Here is a 14,917-nt window from a genome sequence, read left to right as displayed (position 1 = left end):
TAATGTCTGCTTACTGTGGCTGTGGTTAATGACCGGAGTCATGGGTGTGGGAATAAGAGCAACACGTTGTTCTGAAAGATCGCGTGCACACTGATTGATCCTTAGTCTACGACTGCGGGCAATTGAAAGCACGAGGTCGCAACGAGAAGCCATAAGAAATCTATGAGCAAGAGTTGGAACAGCGGATCGGGGTGTGCAGGTACAGGTACTCACCCCACGAACCGCCACAAACCGTCTCAGACGCGCCGGCGCTGACGCGCCTGACGTGTCAATAAATGCGAGCAAAGAACTACAGAACTGCTGGTATTTGTAGTTCTTTGCTGCAACAGATACGATGGTTGCAATAGAGCGCTATTGCTGTTACACAAGGGCACCTCCTCCTGGAAATCACCACAGACTCATCGAATGGATAGACTTAAGTTCTCAACATCTCTGCCCAACAACACCAGATGTAGACCAACTAAGCCATGCACTCATAGCAATATCCCTCGCAATAGACATGAATTAACAAAGCTCTACACCTCAACAACCTAAATACATACCAAAAGGTTCAGCCAATGCAAGTTGCACCTCGGGCACACAAGGGTACCTTCTGGATGCAAATGCCTCTATGCTCTCGACACAGAACATCTAGAAACAGACCCACATACAGAGCACAGAGTTCTTCCAGATTGCGCATCAATGTGAGAACAAAGCTATTTGCATTTTCCTTGTCTTCGCTAACTTAACCCAACCCCTCTTTCACATCCCCCCGAGCTGCTGGAGACATTGCAAATGGCTTTGGTGTGGTATAAATTCCAGCATTATAACATAACTAAAACCATATTAGAAGCTGCTGTACAGGCCGATTTCCTACACAAGATGAAACCCTTGAATTACACAACTACAGACCCCATAGCCCATAAAACACATGGAAAGTTAAAGGAACACCTCAAATCATGTCTAAGAGTGGGAGAAAAAGAATCTCACTCTTAGCAGGAGAGAAAAAAATAAAGCCCAAAAATCCAGCAAAGCTGCTTGCGGACTCACTAGGTTTGGGAAATTAGCCTTACAGAGAATTCACCGTAACAATAGAAGGAAGTTTGAAGGAAAGCTGTGTCTCCTCTGCATACCACTGGAAATGAGGTGAGAAGAAGGAGATCAGGTGAGCAAAAGGGGCGAGGTAGATATTGAAGAGCCATGGCGATAGGATTGAGCCCTGGGGAACGCCACAGGTAAAGAGGGTGGTGGTAGAGGAGAAAGGGCCCAGTTGCAGCTGGGAAGGGCAGTTAGTGAGGAATGAGGTCAGCCAATCCAGTGCCTGTCAGTGATACCGATGGTGTCACTGAGTCGTTTTATGAGGATGGAATGGTTGACCGCGTCAAAGGCAGAGGAGAGATCAAGAAGAATGAGAACACCAGGAGTCGGAGTCGAGATTTACCAGCATGCTTTCACGGGGTTTCAGGAGAGCTGTTTCCGTGCTTCTGGATGCCCGGAATCCAGATTGATGGTCGTGAAGCAGCCAACAAGATCAGTATGGATGGTCAGTTGGGGGAGGACCAACTTCCCAAGAGTTTACCCAAGAAGGGGGTTGTAGAGATAGGGCAATAGTTAGCTGGGCAGAAGGAGTCAGCAGACATCTTTTTAAGAGAGGGTGGACAAGGGAGTGCTTGAGGCATAGAGGGAAAGAGCCAGTGGCGAAGCAGTGGTTACAGAAGTCGGTAAGAGCCGGGGCGAGAGATGAGATGTTGTCCTTAATGGCTCTGGAGGAGCAGGGGGCAACTGTTTGGAGGAGGCCTTCATAGAGTAGACTACTTTAGAGACCTCATCCAGTATTATGGGCAGAAGGGAGGAGAGTGAGGGGAGTCGGAGGAGGGGGGCCAAGGGAAGCATGGGAGCAGGCATGGGAGAGGAGATAGGGGTGGAGGAGAGTGAGAACAGGATGTCCTGAGTTTTGGAAGTGAAGTGGGAGGCCAGGGCACTGCAGAGAGCCTGTGAAGGAAGGAGAGAGGTTGAAACTGCAAGTGGATTGGTGAGTTCCTTGCAGATTTGGAAACGTTTGGCCGTATTGTTAGTGGTTCCAGAGATGCAGGCTTGAATGGGGGCTCGTTTCTTAGAGTGGATAGAGAAGCGATATTGCCTTTGGAGCAGGTGCCAGGCCAGTTTGTCAGAGGATAAGCCCACGGTCTGCCACTTTCGTTCAGCAACTCTGCACTTGCCAGATCAGAGTCGTGTCAGCTGTTCTTGGCGGCAGGTTTTAGGTGGATCCTCATGGAAGGGGTAAGGATGTCAAGGGTGTTAGAGATGGGAAGGTTCAGGTTAGCAAGGACAGAGTCAGAGGGAGGGGGGATGAAGGTGGAGGCAAAAGCAGCAGCTGACACTCGCTTCATTGGTCTAATGACTGCGAAGGAGGCTGGCAGTGCAGGGGGTGGATTGGATAGAGGGCCAAGGGGCACCAGGTCGGAGGAAAGGAGTGAATGCTCAGACCAGGAGAGGCGGGTGTTGACTAGATTAGAGATAAGGAAAATGCAGTACTAAAATGCAGAAGATAGTTCCAGTAAGGTGGGGTGAAAGTGCAGCAATTAAGAGGTTGATTTTCTGCTAGCCATTGAAACAGCAGACAATTGAATGCAGCAACACAGATTTAGGCCATTAGGATAAAAGGTAGCATTTGAATGTTGGGATGTTAGGAAGTCCAGGAGTGAGTGAATAACATGGTGCAGATGAGGAGGATTAGGATCAGGTAGCTATGGAGAGATTAGCCGTGCAGGCGCAGGGCAGTCAGGAGTGACTCCAAGGCAAAAGGGACAGCAGTTCACTTATGAGTTATTTGGTAGGAATCAAAGTAAGGAGTTCATATGCAAGATACGCAGTGTGAGCTAGGAGAGATGAGCATGGAAAGGGGCGTAGGACAGAAAAATTGAGGCTTCAAGGCAGTGGATTGTGAGGCTTTGTGCTACGAGCAGGCGTGGGAAGGCTTAACGGGTATGTGGTGGACAGCATAAGGAGCCTCGGACCGCTGTAGTGATGCCCGGACTGACACTGTTATACCATGTTTTTGGTACTCTGATATGGTCTCATTCACTGGTTACTAACATCACGTAACCATTTAATGCAGATGAATCAAACATGCATGTATGAGAGAAACAGCTTAAAGTGTTGATCTCTGGCCACTTTTGTGTGCCAATTTGTCAATAATGTGCGCATGTACTTTTTTTTTTATATATGTCTTTTTATCGTAACTGTCTGAGAGATAAAATTAAAATATGTTATTTTGATACAACACCCTTGGTCGAAAATATAATTTGATTATATCAATTCTATCAGGTAGAGTAGTTTACCCTACAACTATGGTGTGGTAGAGGTGGGTAGCTAGTGGGAACTGTTTCTGCTGTTCTATACGTTTACTCCTCTCATACCACAGCCCCCTTTATAAAAAACAGAGGAAACCCCTTGCTCAAACCATTTTTTCACTCCGAACTGGGACATACAGGGGTGGGCAAGGCCCTCTCAGGTGGCCCTTTGAGGGAGCTGGCTCCGGGTGCACCTAGATGATGAACATGGGCCAGCCAATCAGGACAGCCTCATCCAGGCCAGGGCATGGTTGAAGAAGAAATAAGCTGATTTGGCAGCTGCGTGGGGCAGCCATGATGTAGAGGCCCTCACCAGGCCAACACTGAGCTGCACAGCGTGGTGCAAATCCAGGAGATGTGAACCCCAGCCCACAGAACGAAAAAGAAAAAAGGTCTCATCCAAGTTTCAACATTGTGTTCCATCGTGGGACTTCTCGCGCTGTGCCTGCTTCCGAGTCCCTTTATGCAAGCAGCGCCACATTCAATGACGTGCCCACCCCTGATGTCACCCTTGACATCACTCTCAATGCCACCACGTTACATGCACAACTGTTACGTGTGCCCTCCTTGGCAGCACTGAACCTGGACATTTACAACAGAATTCTAAGGTAGTCTTCAGTACCCATCACCCACCCCCTTCCCCCCACCCACCTCCTCTGCAACTCCCTCATCACCCTCCGGTACCAAAGTAAATTGCATCCTTTTTAATGCCCGATCTGTAGCAGAAAACAGACACAGCATCTTTGACCTCCTCGCCTCTGACAAACCGGACCTGGTCTTTATCACAGAAACCTGGTTCTCTGAGGACTTTACCCCGATTGCCAACGAAGCCTTCCCCCCAGACTACTCCCTCATTCCACTAAACCGTCCCTCTAGAGGAGGAGGAATAGCAATCGCTAAAACTAAACTAAACTCTTAGGCGCATTTTTCCATACCTCTCCTTTCCCAACAGACTCCCCGTGGTCCAATCAATTGTTATATCAAGAGTGGACTATGCTAACCCCCTCTACCTCAGAGTGAACTACAAAGAGCACAAAACGCCACAGCCAAACTGCTACTAGCGCTTGGCCCAAGAGACCACATCTCCCCAGCCCTCAAAACTCTGCACTGGCTGCCAGTCGCCCGAAGGGTGACCTTCAAAACCTTATGCATTTCTCACCGAGCACTGCATAAAACCGGACCCCAATATCTTCAAGACAAACTAAAACCCTATCACCCTCCACGTACTCTAAGGTCAAGCTCAGCCGGCCTCCTAGTCACACCAAAACCAAACTCGGTCAGGTTATGTAGATCATCGTTCTCAGCCTTAGCCCCCACTCTGTGGAACGCACTCCCACCCCACAACCGACTCACCGAGGACCTCATGTCTTTCTGCAAATTACTGAAAACATGGCTCTTCCCCTAAAACCGACCCCCTAACTCAAACTGGAAAACAGCAACTCACTGACATTAGCCCAAAATGCTAGATCATAAATAACAATCATAGCATCATGATCCGAGCAAGAAATCGAAAACTAACCTCTAAGGTAAACTAAAAAGGACAAACAAAATAGAATGAGTAAAACGATTCAAAGCAGTGAAGTGCATAAAAAAATAATTTGTATGAGAGCAGTAAAGTGGTTGACATTAGTGAAATGTATAAAATAAATGCAATGTACAAAAGGATCAAAATGGACGAGAGGAATAAAGTGGATAACAACAATTCAACTAGCCAAACTACTAGATCATAAATGACAATAACATTGGTAACAATCCAACATCAAGATCCAAGCGAGAAATCAAAAACTAATCACTTCTAATGTAAACTAAAAAGGAAAAACAGAATAGAATGATTAAAGTGGATAAAAAGAAGAAAGTGTATGAAAGCAGTAAGATGGTTGAAATTTACTAAATGAATGAAATGAATATAATGGACGAGAGAAACAAAATGGATGAGAGGAATAAAGTGGAGAGGATGGAAAGGCGAATACACGATACGGATGAGTGCACAGAGCACACAGAACTGGTAGAGTGTATGAAACAGATAGATGGCATGGAATGTAAGAGTGCATGGTATAAATGGAACAAATAGAATAGACGATTCAAGTGCTTGAGACTGGTGTAATGCATGGGACAGATGGAGAACATGGGACGGGTCGAGTGCATGTGACAAGTGACATGATTTAAACCGATAATGCATGATGAATGGATGAAGAGAATGGAGCAGATGAAGTCGGTGGAGAGGATGAAGTGCGTAGAGCGGATGAAAGCATAGAGCGGATGAGAGCGTGGAGCAGATGAGAGCTTGGAATGGATGTAGGGTGTGAGGCGAATGTAGGGTGTGGAGCGGATGACAGCGTGGATCGGATGTGGGGTGTTGAACAGATGTAGGGTGTTGAGCAGATGTAGGGTCTGGGGGTGTTGAGTGGATGTAAGGTGTGGAGCAGATGTAGGGTCTGGAGCGGGTGTAGAGTGTGAAGCGGATGTGGAGCGGGCGTAGAGTGTGGAGGGGGCGTAGAGTGTGGAGGGAACGGATGAAGTATGTGGAAAGAACGGATGAAGTAAGTGGAAAGAACGGATGAAGTATGTGGAAAGAACGGATGAAGTATGTGGATGAAAAGGATGAAGTATGTGGATGGATCGGCGAAATGGGTGGATGGAATCGGGGGAAGTGGGTGAATGGAACAGGTGAAGTATGTAGAAGGAGCGGATGAAATAGGTAGATGGAACAGAGAAAATGGGTGTATGGAACGGGTGAAGTATGTGGAACGGGTGAAGTATGTGGAAGGAACGGTGAAAATGTGAGGATGGAACGGGTCGAGTATGTGGATGGAACGGGTCGAGTATGTGGATGAAACGGGCCAAGTATGTGGTTGGAACGGGTGAAGTATGTGGAAGGACAGGTGAAGAATGTGGATGAATCGGGAGAAATGGATGGATGGATGGAACGAACGAGTGAAGTATGTGGAATGGAACGAGTGAAGTATGTGGAATGGAACGGGTGAAGTATGTGGATGGAACGGATGAAATGTGTAGATGTGGATGAACGGATGAAACAGGATGTATGGAATGGGTCAAGTATGTGGATGGATGATGCATAGAGAACGGATAACGTGGACATGAGCAGACCGGATGATGAAGAGATAACATGTATAGATGTTTAGATCGGACGAAGTGCATTGATCGGAAGGAACACATAGAACTGATCGAACTGATAGTGTGCATAGTGAGCGAGTACATGCAACGGATGGACGGCACGGAACAAATAGAGGGCACAGAAAGGACACTAACAAAATGAATCGAGTGCATGGAACAATCTGAAGTGCTTGGAATGGTTGAAGTGCATGGAACGGCTGGAGGGCATGGAACGGCTGGAGGGCATGGAACGGCTGGAGTGCATGGTACTATTGGAGTGTGCTCGATCTCTAGCACCTAAGGTAAACCACCATATCACATCTCCACGCTTACTCTCTTCTTTACACCACCACTCAACTAGAACACAGCGATACTATGACACCATTCGGTATAGCTGTTCTCATACCATCACTTGCCTCATACTGCCCATCATCCTAACTAACCACAGCTGGTTACGCACCCTCCAGCCTAGGCGTTCTCCTTAGGCCCAACACAGCCAGAATTGGCCTGGATAACAACCTGCCAGAACGAACACCTCACCTACCGCTACGAAGCAGCTATGACACGAATGTCTCTCTCTCTCTCTCTCTCTCTCTCTCTTTCTCTCTCTCTCTCTCTCTCCCTCCCTCTCCATTAGCTTCAAGCCCCACATGTTTGATGGCTACGCCTCTGCTGTACGCTAGCTCCTGAGAAAATATTATAACTTCATGACATCAGAGACTATTGGAAGCCGAACTAGCATGATATACTGACCATCTGATTGGATTGGAAAATTATAGATATGAGCCCTGCATGAACTTTAGTTTATACATAATATATTGTATAAAATAAGCACCAACGCATTACTGCGTCTTGTTTTTTGCCAATATAATGTATGGTTGAGGTACTTTATCCTACCTTGCCTTTTCCATTCCCAACATCAAGGAAGAGAAGATGAAGAAGAAACTGGGAGCAAAGCTGTTGCTTGCAAAGTTCCTCCAAGAAACCATTTCCGAGATGGCCAGAAGGAACAAAGCAGAGACTGGGGGTGCCATGACTGGACAGTTCTCCTCTTATGTACAGCAGGTGAGGACCACTTCCTTTTCCCCCACCCTGTGTTATTGTTCAGTTTGTCTGAGTCCTGTTTAATAAGGCATATTATGTTCTCTTTTGTTCACAACCCACTTGTCTCTACTCTGCTTAAGGTGATTGGATTTGCTGTGTGCAACCTATAATCAATTCTTCAAATGGGTTGTCTCCTCCCACGTATTACTTATCTTTTGATGTTTCCAATATATAGTTTAGCTACTTCGGAATTTCTTGTTCAGCAGGGGATGCTGTGCGTCAATGCCTGTTGACTTGATGTCCCTCGGAGGCCTCTGTCTCGATGTCGATGTCACCGAATGCATATATAGCGTGCACAGCGCACGTTGGCTTCAGTTCCCTTTTTCCACGCTAACGCTTCTAATACGGTACGCTTCGTTCCTTTTTGAAGAAAATTCTTCGAAAAATCGTTGAAAATCTTCTGAGTAATATTCGAAAGAATGGTTTCGTCATCGGCGTCTTCCACTCTCGAATCGGGTTTCAAAAAATGCTGTGATTGCGGTTCGAAGATGTCTTTTACGGACCTCCACAGAATATGCTTGTGGTGTCTGGGTCCGCTCATCCTTCATCGAAGTGTGAGGGCTTCCTGTCCATGATGTCGAAAGCCCTGAGAGAGCGCTCTCGGCAGGTGGGACCCATAAATCCCCTTCGATTCCATTAAAAAAAAACTTCAGACGAGTCGAGAACTGTTTCATCTTGCCGTAAGAAAAGTAAATGATCCCGATTGCGTAAGGGTTCCCACCACTTGTCATAGTCTAGACATGGAAAGAAATGGTGCCATAGGTCGCCATCTTCCTCGTCTTCGAGTTCCTCTCCGGAAAGGGTCGCATGCCTGACTTAGACTGCCTCACCAGCTCAATTGGAAGAGTATACGCTTAAAATGTTGAAGATGTTTGAGAATGCGGCCTTGACCCCCTCGACTCACCCAAAAGTCATGCTCCCGTCGAAAGACCTGATGAGCATCAAAGCTGTGCATCGTCGGGCCCCGCGACAAAACTCCTTGAGAGCAGTCAAAGGATCCCTCCAGTCGAGGAAAAGTCCTTTCGAGTACTGAGTCGTCGACGCCATCGGCCCATAGAGACTCTGCATCAACGCCATCGGTCCTGAAAGATGCATCATCAACGCCAACAACTTCATTGAGCGTCAAGCTCTTCGACTCCACGTGTCGAAGACATTGACGTCGACAGTTTCGACTCCTTTGTCGAAAAATATTATGACTCCATTGGGTACTATGGAGAACACATATACCCCTTTTCCTAGGGCTGACTTTTTCAAGCCTCTTTCCTCTAACCATGAAGATGTGCAGAGGATATTTCCCTGTGGTGGACAGAGAAGAGGTCCTAAGACTGCAGCGTCTACTTTGCCATCAGCCACTGCGTTGCTGCCCCAAAACCTCTCTGAGGACTTAGTTCACAAAACTGCAATGGGAGGCAGACTGTCAAGGCATCTGACAGAATGGCAGGCTATTACTTCCGATGCATGGGCATTGTAAACAGTTGTCCTGGGTTACTGCTTTCCCTTTCTTAAAAAGCCTCAGAGTCATCCACCGAGGTACAGCTCTTACAAAGATCCAGATCTGCTCCTGATGCAGGAAATATTAACCCTGCTAGAGAAAGGTGCTATAGAACCAGTACCTGTAGCAGAGAGGAACAAGGGTTGCTACTCCCCATACTTCCTAATCCCAAAGAAGGATCGAAGATCGAGACGCATCTTGGATATAAGAGACTTAAAAAAGTTCCTCAGGAAGGACAAGTTCAAGATGGTAAAACTTCCTCAGATCCTTCACGCCCTCCAGCTTCAGGATTGGATGGTATCATTAGACCTTCAGGATGATTACTTTCTTGTGCCGATCCATCACAAGCACAGACAGTACCTGAGGTTCTCCGTTGGCGATTCTTATATATATATATATTTTTTTTTCTTTTTTATTTGGTTTAATTGTATAACAATTTTTAAAATACAAGCAAGTGAAAAGCAAACGCTTTTTGTCCTCCATTCCTGGTTAAGGCCACTCAATCATTAAACTGCTCCAAGTCATTGTGTTTCATGAATGAAGCCACTCCAATCACCCAGTGCGTTTTTTCTCCACTCGTCAGTAAGGACCACCAAGTCTCTTCTTCTTGGTTGAAGAAGAGTTCAGTATTTTCCCCAAGTAACTAGATCATTCCGCCTGTGTTCCTGTACAAGTTAGTAATAAGTGTCGACTGGTTTCGACTTTTTCCGTATCTTTGCAGAAACAGCATTTGTTTGAGTTTGATTCTCCTTCGATTGCCATTATTTCGTTTGTCCTCAACAAGTTCAAACGGAATCGAAGAAATAGTCTGCCCAAGGTTTTGTCTGGGAATTTTCCCAGGTATCCTCTGACTTCGTTGACTTTCATTGGGGCTGCTGGGAAGTTCTTAGTCAAGTTATATGTCTCAGCGGTCTCTAGGGTCTTTATCCAGTCCATTTCTTTCAGCTTATTTATGACTTTGTTTGGGTTTGTTAAGAGGTTATCTTTGGTGGTACTCAGCTCCTCTAAGAGTTTGTTGTTTTCCGCTGCCCAACTTGTCAACATCTGGTTCTTGCCACTGCCCATTTCTTTCTTTATTATGTCAAGTGTTTTGGTCGAGGTTGGAGGATGACCTTTCTGTACAGCATCAGTGTGTTTCTGGAGTTTGTTGAGTTTAGCGATGGCAGGCATAATTCACACTTAATGAGGGCCATTGGAGTTGATTGAGGTAAATTAAGAACTCTTCTCCAGAAGTATCCCTCAAATTTTAGTCATATTTTTTCAGGGATTTGTGGCATGGCTTCTGTACGGTATAGTAAGCTTGTCACCACTTTGGCCTTGAAGAAGTTTATTGCCGGGATCAATGAAAAGCAGCCAATTTTCATATCGACGGCCATTGCTTGGTTAGTTAATGTTTTCAATTTACTGAACAGCGAGTCTTGTATCAGTGTTACCAGTATGTTATTTTCTGATGTTTGTTAATCTGCTTAGAATCACATGCTGTGCATAGTCCGACATCCAGTGGTCACTGCGGAGTATTGCATTTTGTTTTTCGTAGTCGAAAAGGGGACGTCGACAAGGCCTGTCTGTAACACTATCCCTATAGTGACGTGCGGTGTACCCACAATCCCTCACGCGTCGAGGTCCCTCAGACTGTTTTTTTCCGCCCAGATATTGGTCGCCTTTACGCGGAGCTCCTCGAGAGACATTGCTAATTCATTACCTTTGGTCATTATTTATTAATATATATTTACATAAGATCCCTCCCTCGACGTAGCTGCAAAGCCTTTTCTCCGCCGAGTAATACGTTCGACGGCGGGGACGAGACAGAGGAGATCCGTCCGCGCTGCCGAACACGTGGCCTGGACTTGTCGCCAATAGGACAGTAGGGAGAATGGGGTCGTGGGACATTTCTTGTTTCTATCTGAGAATGCCTTTCCATTTCCCCTCCCTTTCCCTCGGGGTTGTTATCACAGTGAAAGATTTCCTCAGCTCAGCTATGGAGAGGACACCCTTTAGGTTTTGCCTGTGTTGCAAGGGCAAGTTTACCTGGAAAGACAAGCATAAATGGTGTAACCGTTGCTTGCCCCTCGACCACAAGGAAGACGGCTGCGTGGCTTGTCTGCTTCTTAAGCCTAAGACTTTAAAGGACCGCAAGGTCAAAAGGTGGGCGGCCTACGCCATGTCGAGGTCCGATTCCTCACCCGCGGCTGCCGCCGCAGAAAGTGACAAGGAATGTGATAACCCGACATCCGTTACGGAAGTCATAGACCACTCTAAGGAGCGCTCGCGCTCCTCGTCGTCTGTCCCCGGCCCCGACAGGTTCAGCTCACGCCCTGCTTATGGGGATGAACACCCCGGCGACACTGACGCACACAAAAAGCACTCCCAAAAAAACATAACCCACGGCTCTTCGTCGAAGACGAAGAAACCATCAGCGCCAACAGAGACGCAGGTTCCACCGGCGTCCTCCTCAGACCGTAAGAGTCTTAAGCCCCCCTCGCAACCGCAGACGTGACCAGCGACTGGGCTTCCACCAGATAAGGGCGCTACCCTCAAACCGCCAGACAAAGCGCTCCGTCAGAGAGCGCCCGTCGCCATAGAACTGTAAGAGGATTCAATTCAACACTACAGCTAAGTCAATGCCTAGTCTGGGATACTGAATGGAAACCCTTATTGATATATCTTTATGTCCAGTTCATGAGTTCTGGATGACTACCCCTATATAACACCCCTCTCTTAGAATCCCCCTGACCCCACTGAGCCAAGAAGTAGTTCTGTTTTGCAAGTTTAAAAGGTTTATTTGAGAAATAAAACAAAATTATAGATACCACGCTTTTATAATAAATTAATAATCGATATCGCCCTTATAAATATAATGTTAATCAACAATGGGTAATCTGACACTAGCACACTTCTTTATAATCAATGAGGAGTTGGTGTAGGATGGATAAGGCAGCGAAAATACTTTTATGGTTTGAAGGGAAAAGCAATGAGTAATAAAATGCAGTACAGAAATACTTGATATGATTTTAGCAAAAGATAAGATAATCACTTTTTCTCTGGCAATTCACCCCCCTCCCCTATGCAATGTAAGAAATGGAAGCAGATGGAAAGAGGAGCACACATTTCTCAAGAATGCAATCAAATACCATACGAAATTCAATTCCCACCCCAGCAAGCTTAGAGAAAACAGGTATGAGTTTTAAAACACAGGCCCAAGTGCTTTGAATGTGGTGGCAGTGAAGTGAGAAATATGCTGAAAATGCTTTTAATTCCCTTTAGGAGGTCCAGGGTGAGTGAAAGATACTTGGGATGAGCTCAGGCTCACTTTAGCAATGCTCTATGAGTTATTACCAGGTTGCAAACGGATTTTAACAAAAGAAAGAATGGAGCTGTTATCTTGACAAGTGGAGAAATTGAGCCCAAATCGCGGTAAAATTCGCGAGTGCGTGAATCGTGATTACGGCAAAAGTATAAGGAGTAGACAAACGGTTCCGGAGATATGAACGATTTTGTAAAGGTCGTTTTTCGGATTTAAAGTAAAACTCAAAATGACAGGTGACAGCTTGCAGCTGCAGAATTGACAGGTGACAGTTGTGCAGCTTTAAAAATGTCAGATGACATGATTTCTAGGAGCCTGTTCTACTTAGGTTAAAATAGTTTGGATTAGATTATTTTAACTAAGAGATTGGTTCTGCACAGTTCTGCTAGGTACTCACAATATAAATTTGAAATAGGCCTCGCCACGGATCTGGTCAGGTTTTGGACTGGACTCCGGTTCTGGTCTCGGCACTTCACAGTGATCTGGGTCAGCTCTGCTCTGCTGGTCTAGCCTCTCTGGATTCTGGATGTAACACTGCTTTCTGGGTACTGCTACAGGTTCTGGAGATTGATGGATTTGAAGTCTGGGTCTCTGGATGTGAAGTCGTCGGTCAGCATGCTCCGCAGCAAATGGAATTGAATGTCTCTACCTGTCCCAGCAGTCTCTTTTTATGTGTTTTGAAAATAGGTGTGTGCCTGGGCCTAGCTAAGCCTGCCCCTCTCTACTTGTCATTGGCCCAATTCTCCCCTCTCCCATGATTGGGGGAAGGAAATGTGAGTCAGAGTGATGCTGTAGGTTTTATGGTCAGAGGAACCTCCCCTTGTCAGTTTGCCCACAAATCTATATTTGATTCAAATACATCCTTCCCAGATATACAATTTGTTGAAATTACATGTGCACATTATATATTCCTTATGGTCCATGCTTGTCCGCCTCTGATTTTCCTGGGGGCTTGCATTCAAAAATGACAACATTTTGCGCTTTTTAACTGGTTTTGCAATATCGGACATTTACCCAAAATTACACACATGTGCGCAAGGAGTATGGACATTAATTGATGAAGTGTCAGATTTTTAACATGCAGACATTTGGAGTGAGACCCTATTTTCCGGTAGCAAACCCCCAGAATACACCACAGGGACCTAACGCATCTCAAAATGTTCACAGAAAAATCACAAAAATAATGATATTACTTATATAATTCTGACAAGTCCGCACTATGAGTTATCTATCTTTTTAAAATTATGCCCTGGTCAAAAAGGGGTGTGGCTTCCCACATCACAGGGTGGAATAACTGGTTTATCCACTTCCCTCAAGCTCAGAGGCACTGCCCCTCACAGTTTCCCCTAAGAGGAAGCCACTTATGGCCCCCCAATATTTGCCTGAGTCCAGGACAGGCCTTTGTTCAACTCCCTGTAGTCCCCAGCTGCTCCACTCCTAATCTAATCAACAGGGCCATGTGACCGCAGGATGCAGCCAGGCCTGGCAGCCAGGCCTGGGAACACAGCTGTTGATCCAGTATCAACTCCTGTCGGGGGTAGTTGTTAGGCAGAATTCAGTTCCATTGAGCCAGGTTCAACTGTTCCCAGTTTAAATCACTTACAATTTTTACATATACATTAAATAATTACTTCCTTCAAGTCATTTCAGAATATAATTTTACATTGTATCCACCTCTTAGCAAGTCTTTCCTTGGTCTGGTTTTGTTTCATTTGTTCAGTTTTACACAAAAGTCTGGTGGTTTTAAAACACCGGCTTTCTGATAGTGGTGAGTACTGGTAATGCAACCATTTTTGGGATTAAGAAAATGAATTCCCCACAAGAAGGTTGTATCTTTGGAGTGGTTTCGTGCCAACTGCGCAGTTCTCCTATTCTGGCGTGAATGCGGGTGGCGATAGCTCATCCCCACATCCACCCAGTCTATTGATTTAGTTTGTTCTGGGATAGAATAATGGGCGGCGACAGCTCATCCCCACATCTACCCAGTCTATTGATTCAACTTGGGTCAAAACCCATGACAGAACATGCGACGCCCGTAAAGTCAATACCAGAGCCCTCCACAGACAGATTAGTCGTCGAGAGCCTGGCAAGGATCGTTTCCGCCGATAGCCAGAAGCGGACGGCAAAAGATACACTGAATAACGCTCAGAAGGCTAGAGAAACACCGAAAAGGCCTGAAGGAAGGCAGGAACTGCCCCCTTCATCTAAAGGGACTCCTAGCCTACCAGAAGGCTTTTCAGACGGCGACAGAGAACTTTCTTCGACGTTATGGGAGAGGTCAAAGCGTTTTCAAGCCAAAGACCCTCCCCCCTGCACACCCCCCCAGACCGCTCAGGGGTACCTCATGAGACCCTGGAGAGACTCCAGTTCTGAATGGATAAGATGGAGAGGTTTATGGAGACTCAAAACCTACCACCACCCAAGAGGGCAAGAGAGGGACCTCAGATGGACCCCAGGGCTAAATTCCCTAGGCTGTTTAATACCTCCCAAGTTGATATAAATTTATATGACCTCACTGAAGAGGACCCCCACTTTCAGGAGGAGGACAAATTTTTAGGCAACGAAGAGGAA

At 46.1% G+C, this 14,917-nt stretch overlaps 1 protein-coding gene across 1 annotated transcript in view; it reads left to right on the top strand.

Annotated features, from left to right (window-relative positions):
- The window catches only part of LETM2 (leucine zipper and EF-hand containing transmembrane protein 2), a 780,753-nt gene that overhangs the window by 376,965 nt on the left and 388,871 nt on the right, over nucleotides 1-14,917 (top strand). Inside the window, exon 5 of the mRNA XM_069617933.1 lies at nucleotides 7,371-7,511. Within this exon, the coding sequence (XP_069474034.1) occupies nucleotides 7,371-7,511 (141 nt within the window). The remainder of the gene's footprint in view (nucleotides 1-7,370; nucleotides 7,512-14,917) is intronic.

Source organism: Ambystoma mexicanum, chromosome 10 (assembly GCF_040938575.1).
Source record: "Ambystoma mexicanum isolate Mex_15411 chromosome 10, UKY_AmexF1_1, whole genome shotgun sequence".
NCBI classification, from domain to species: Eukaryota; Metazoa; Chordata; class Amphibia; order Caudata; family Ambystomatidae; genus Ambystoma; species Ambystoma mexicanum.
This window is presented reverse-complemented; position numbering and strand designations above follow the sequence as displayed.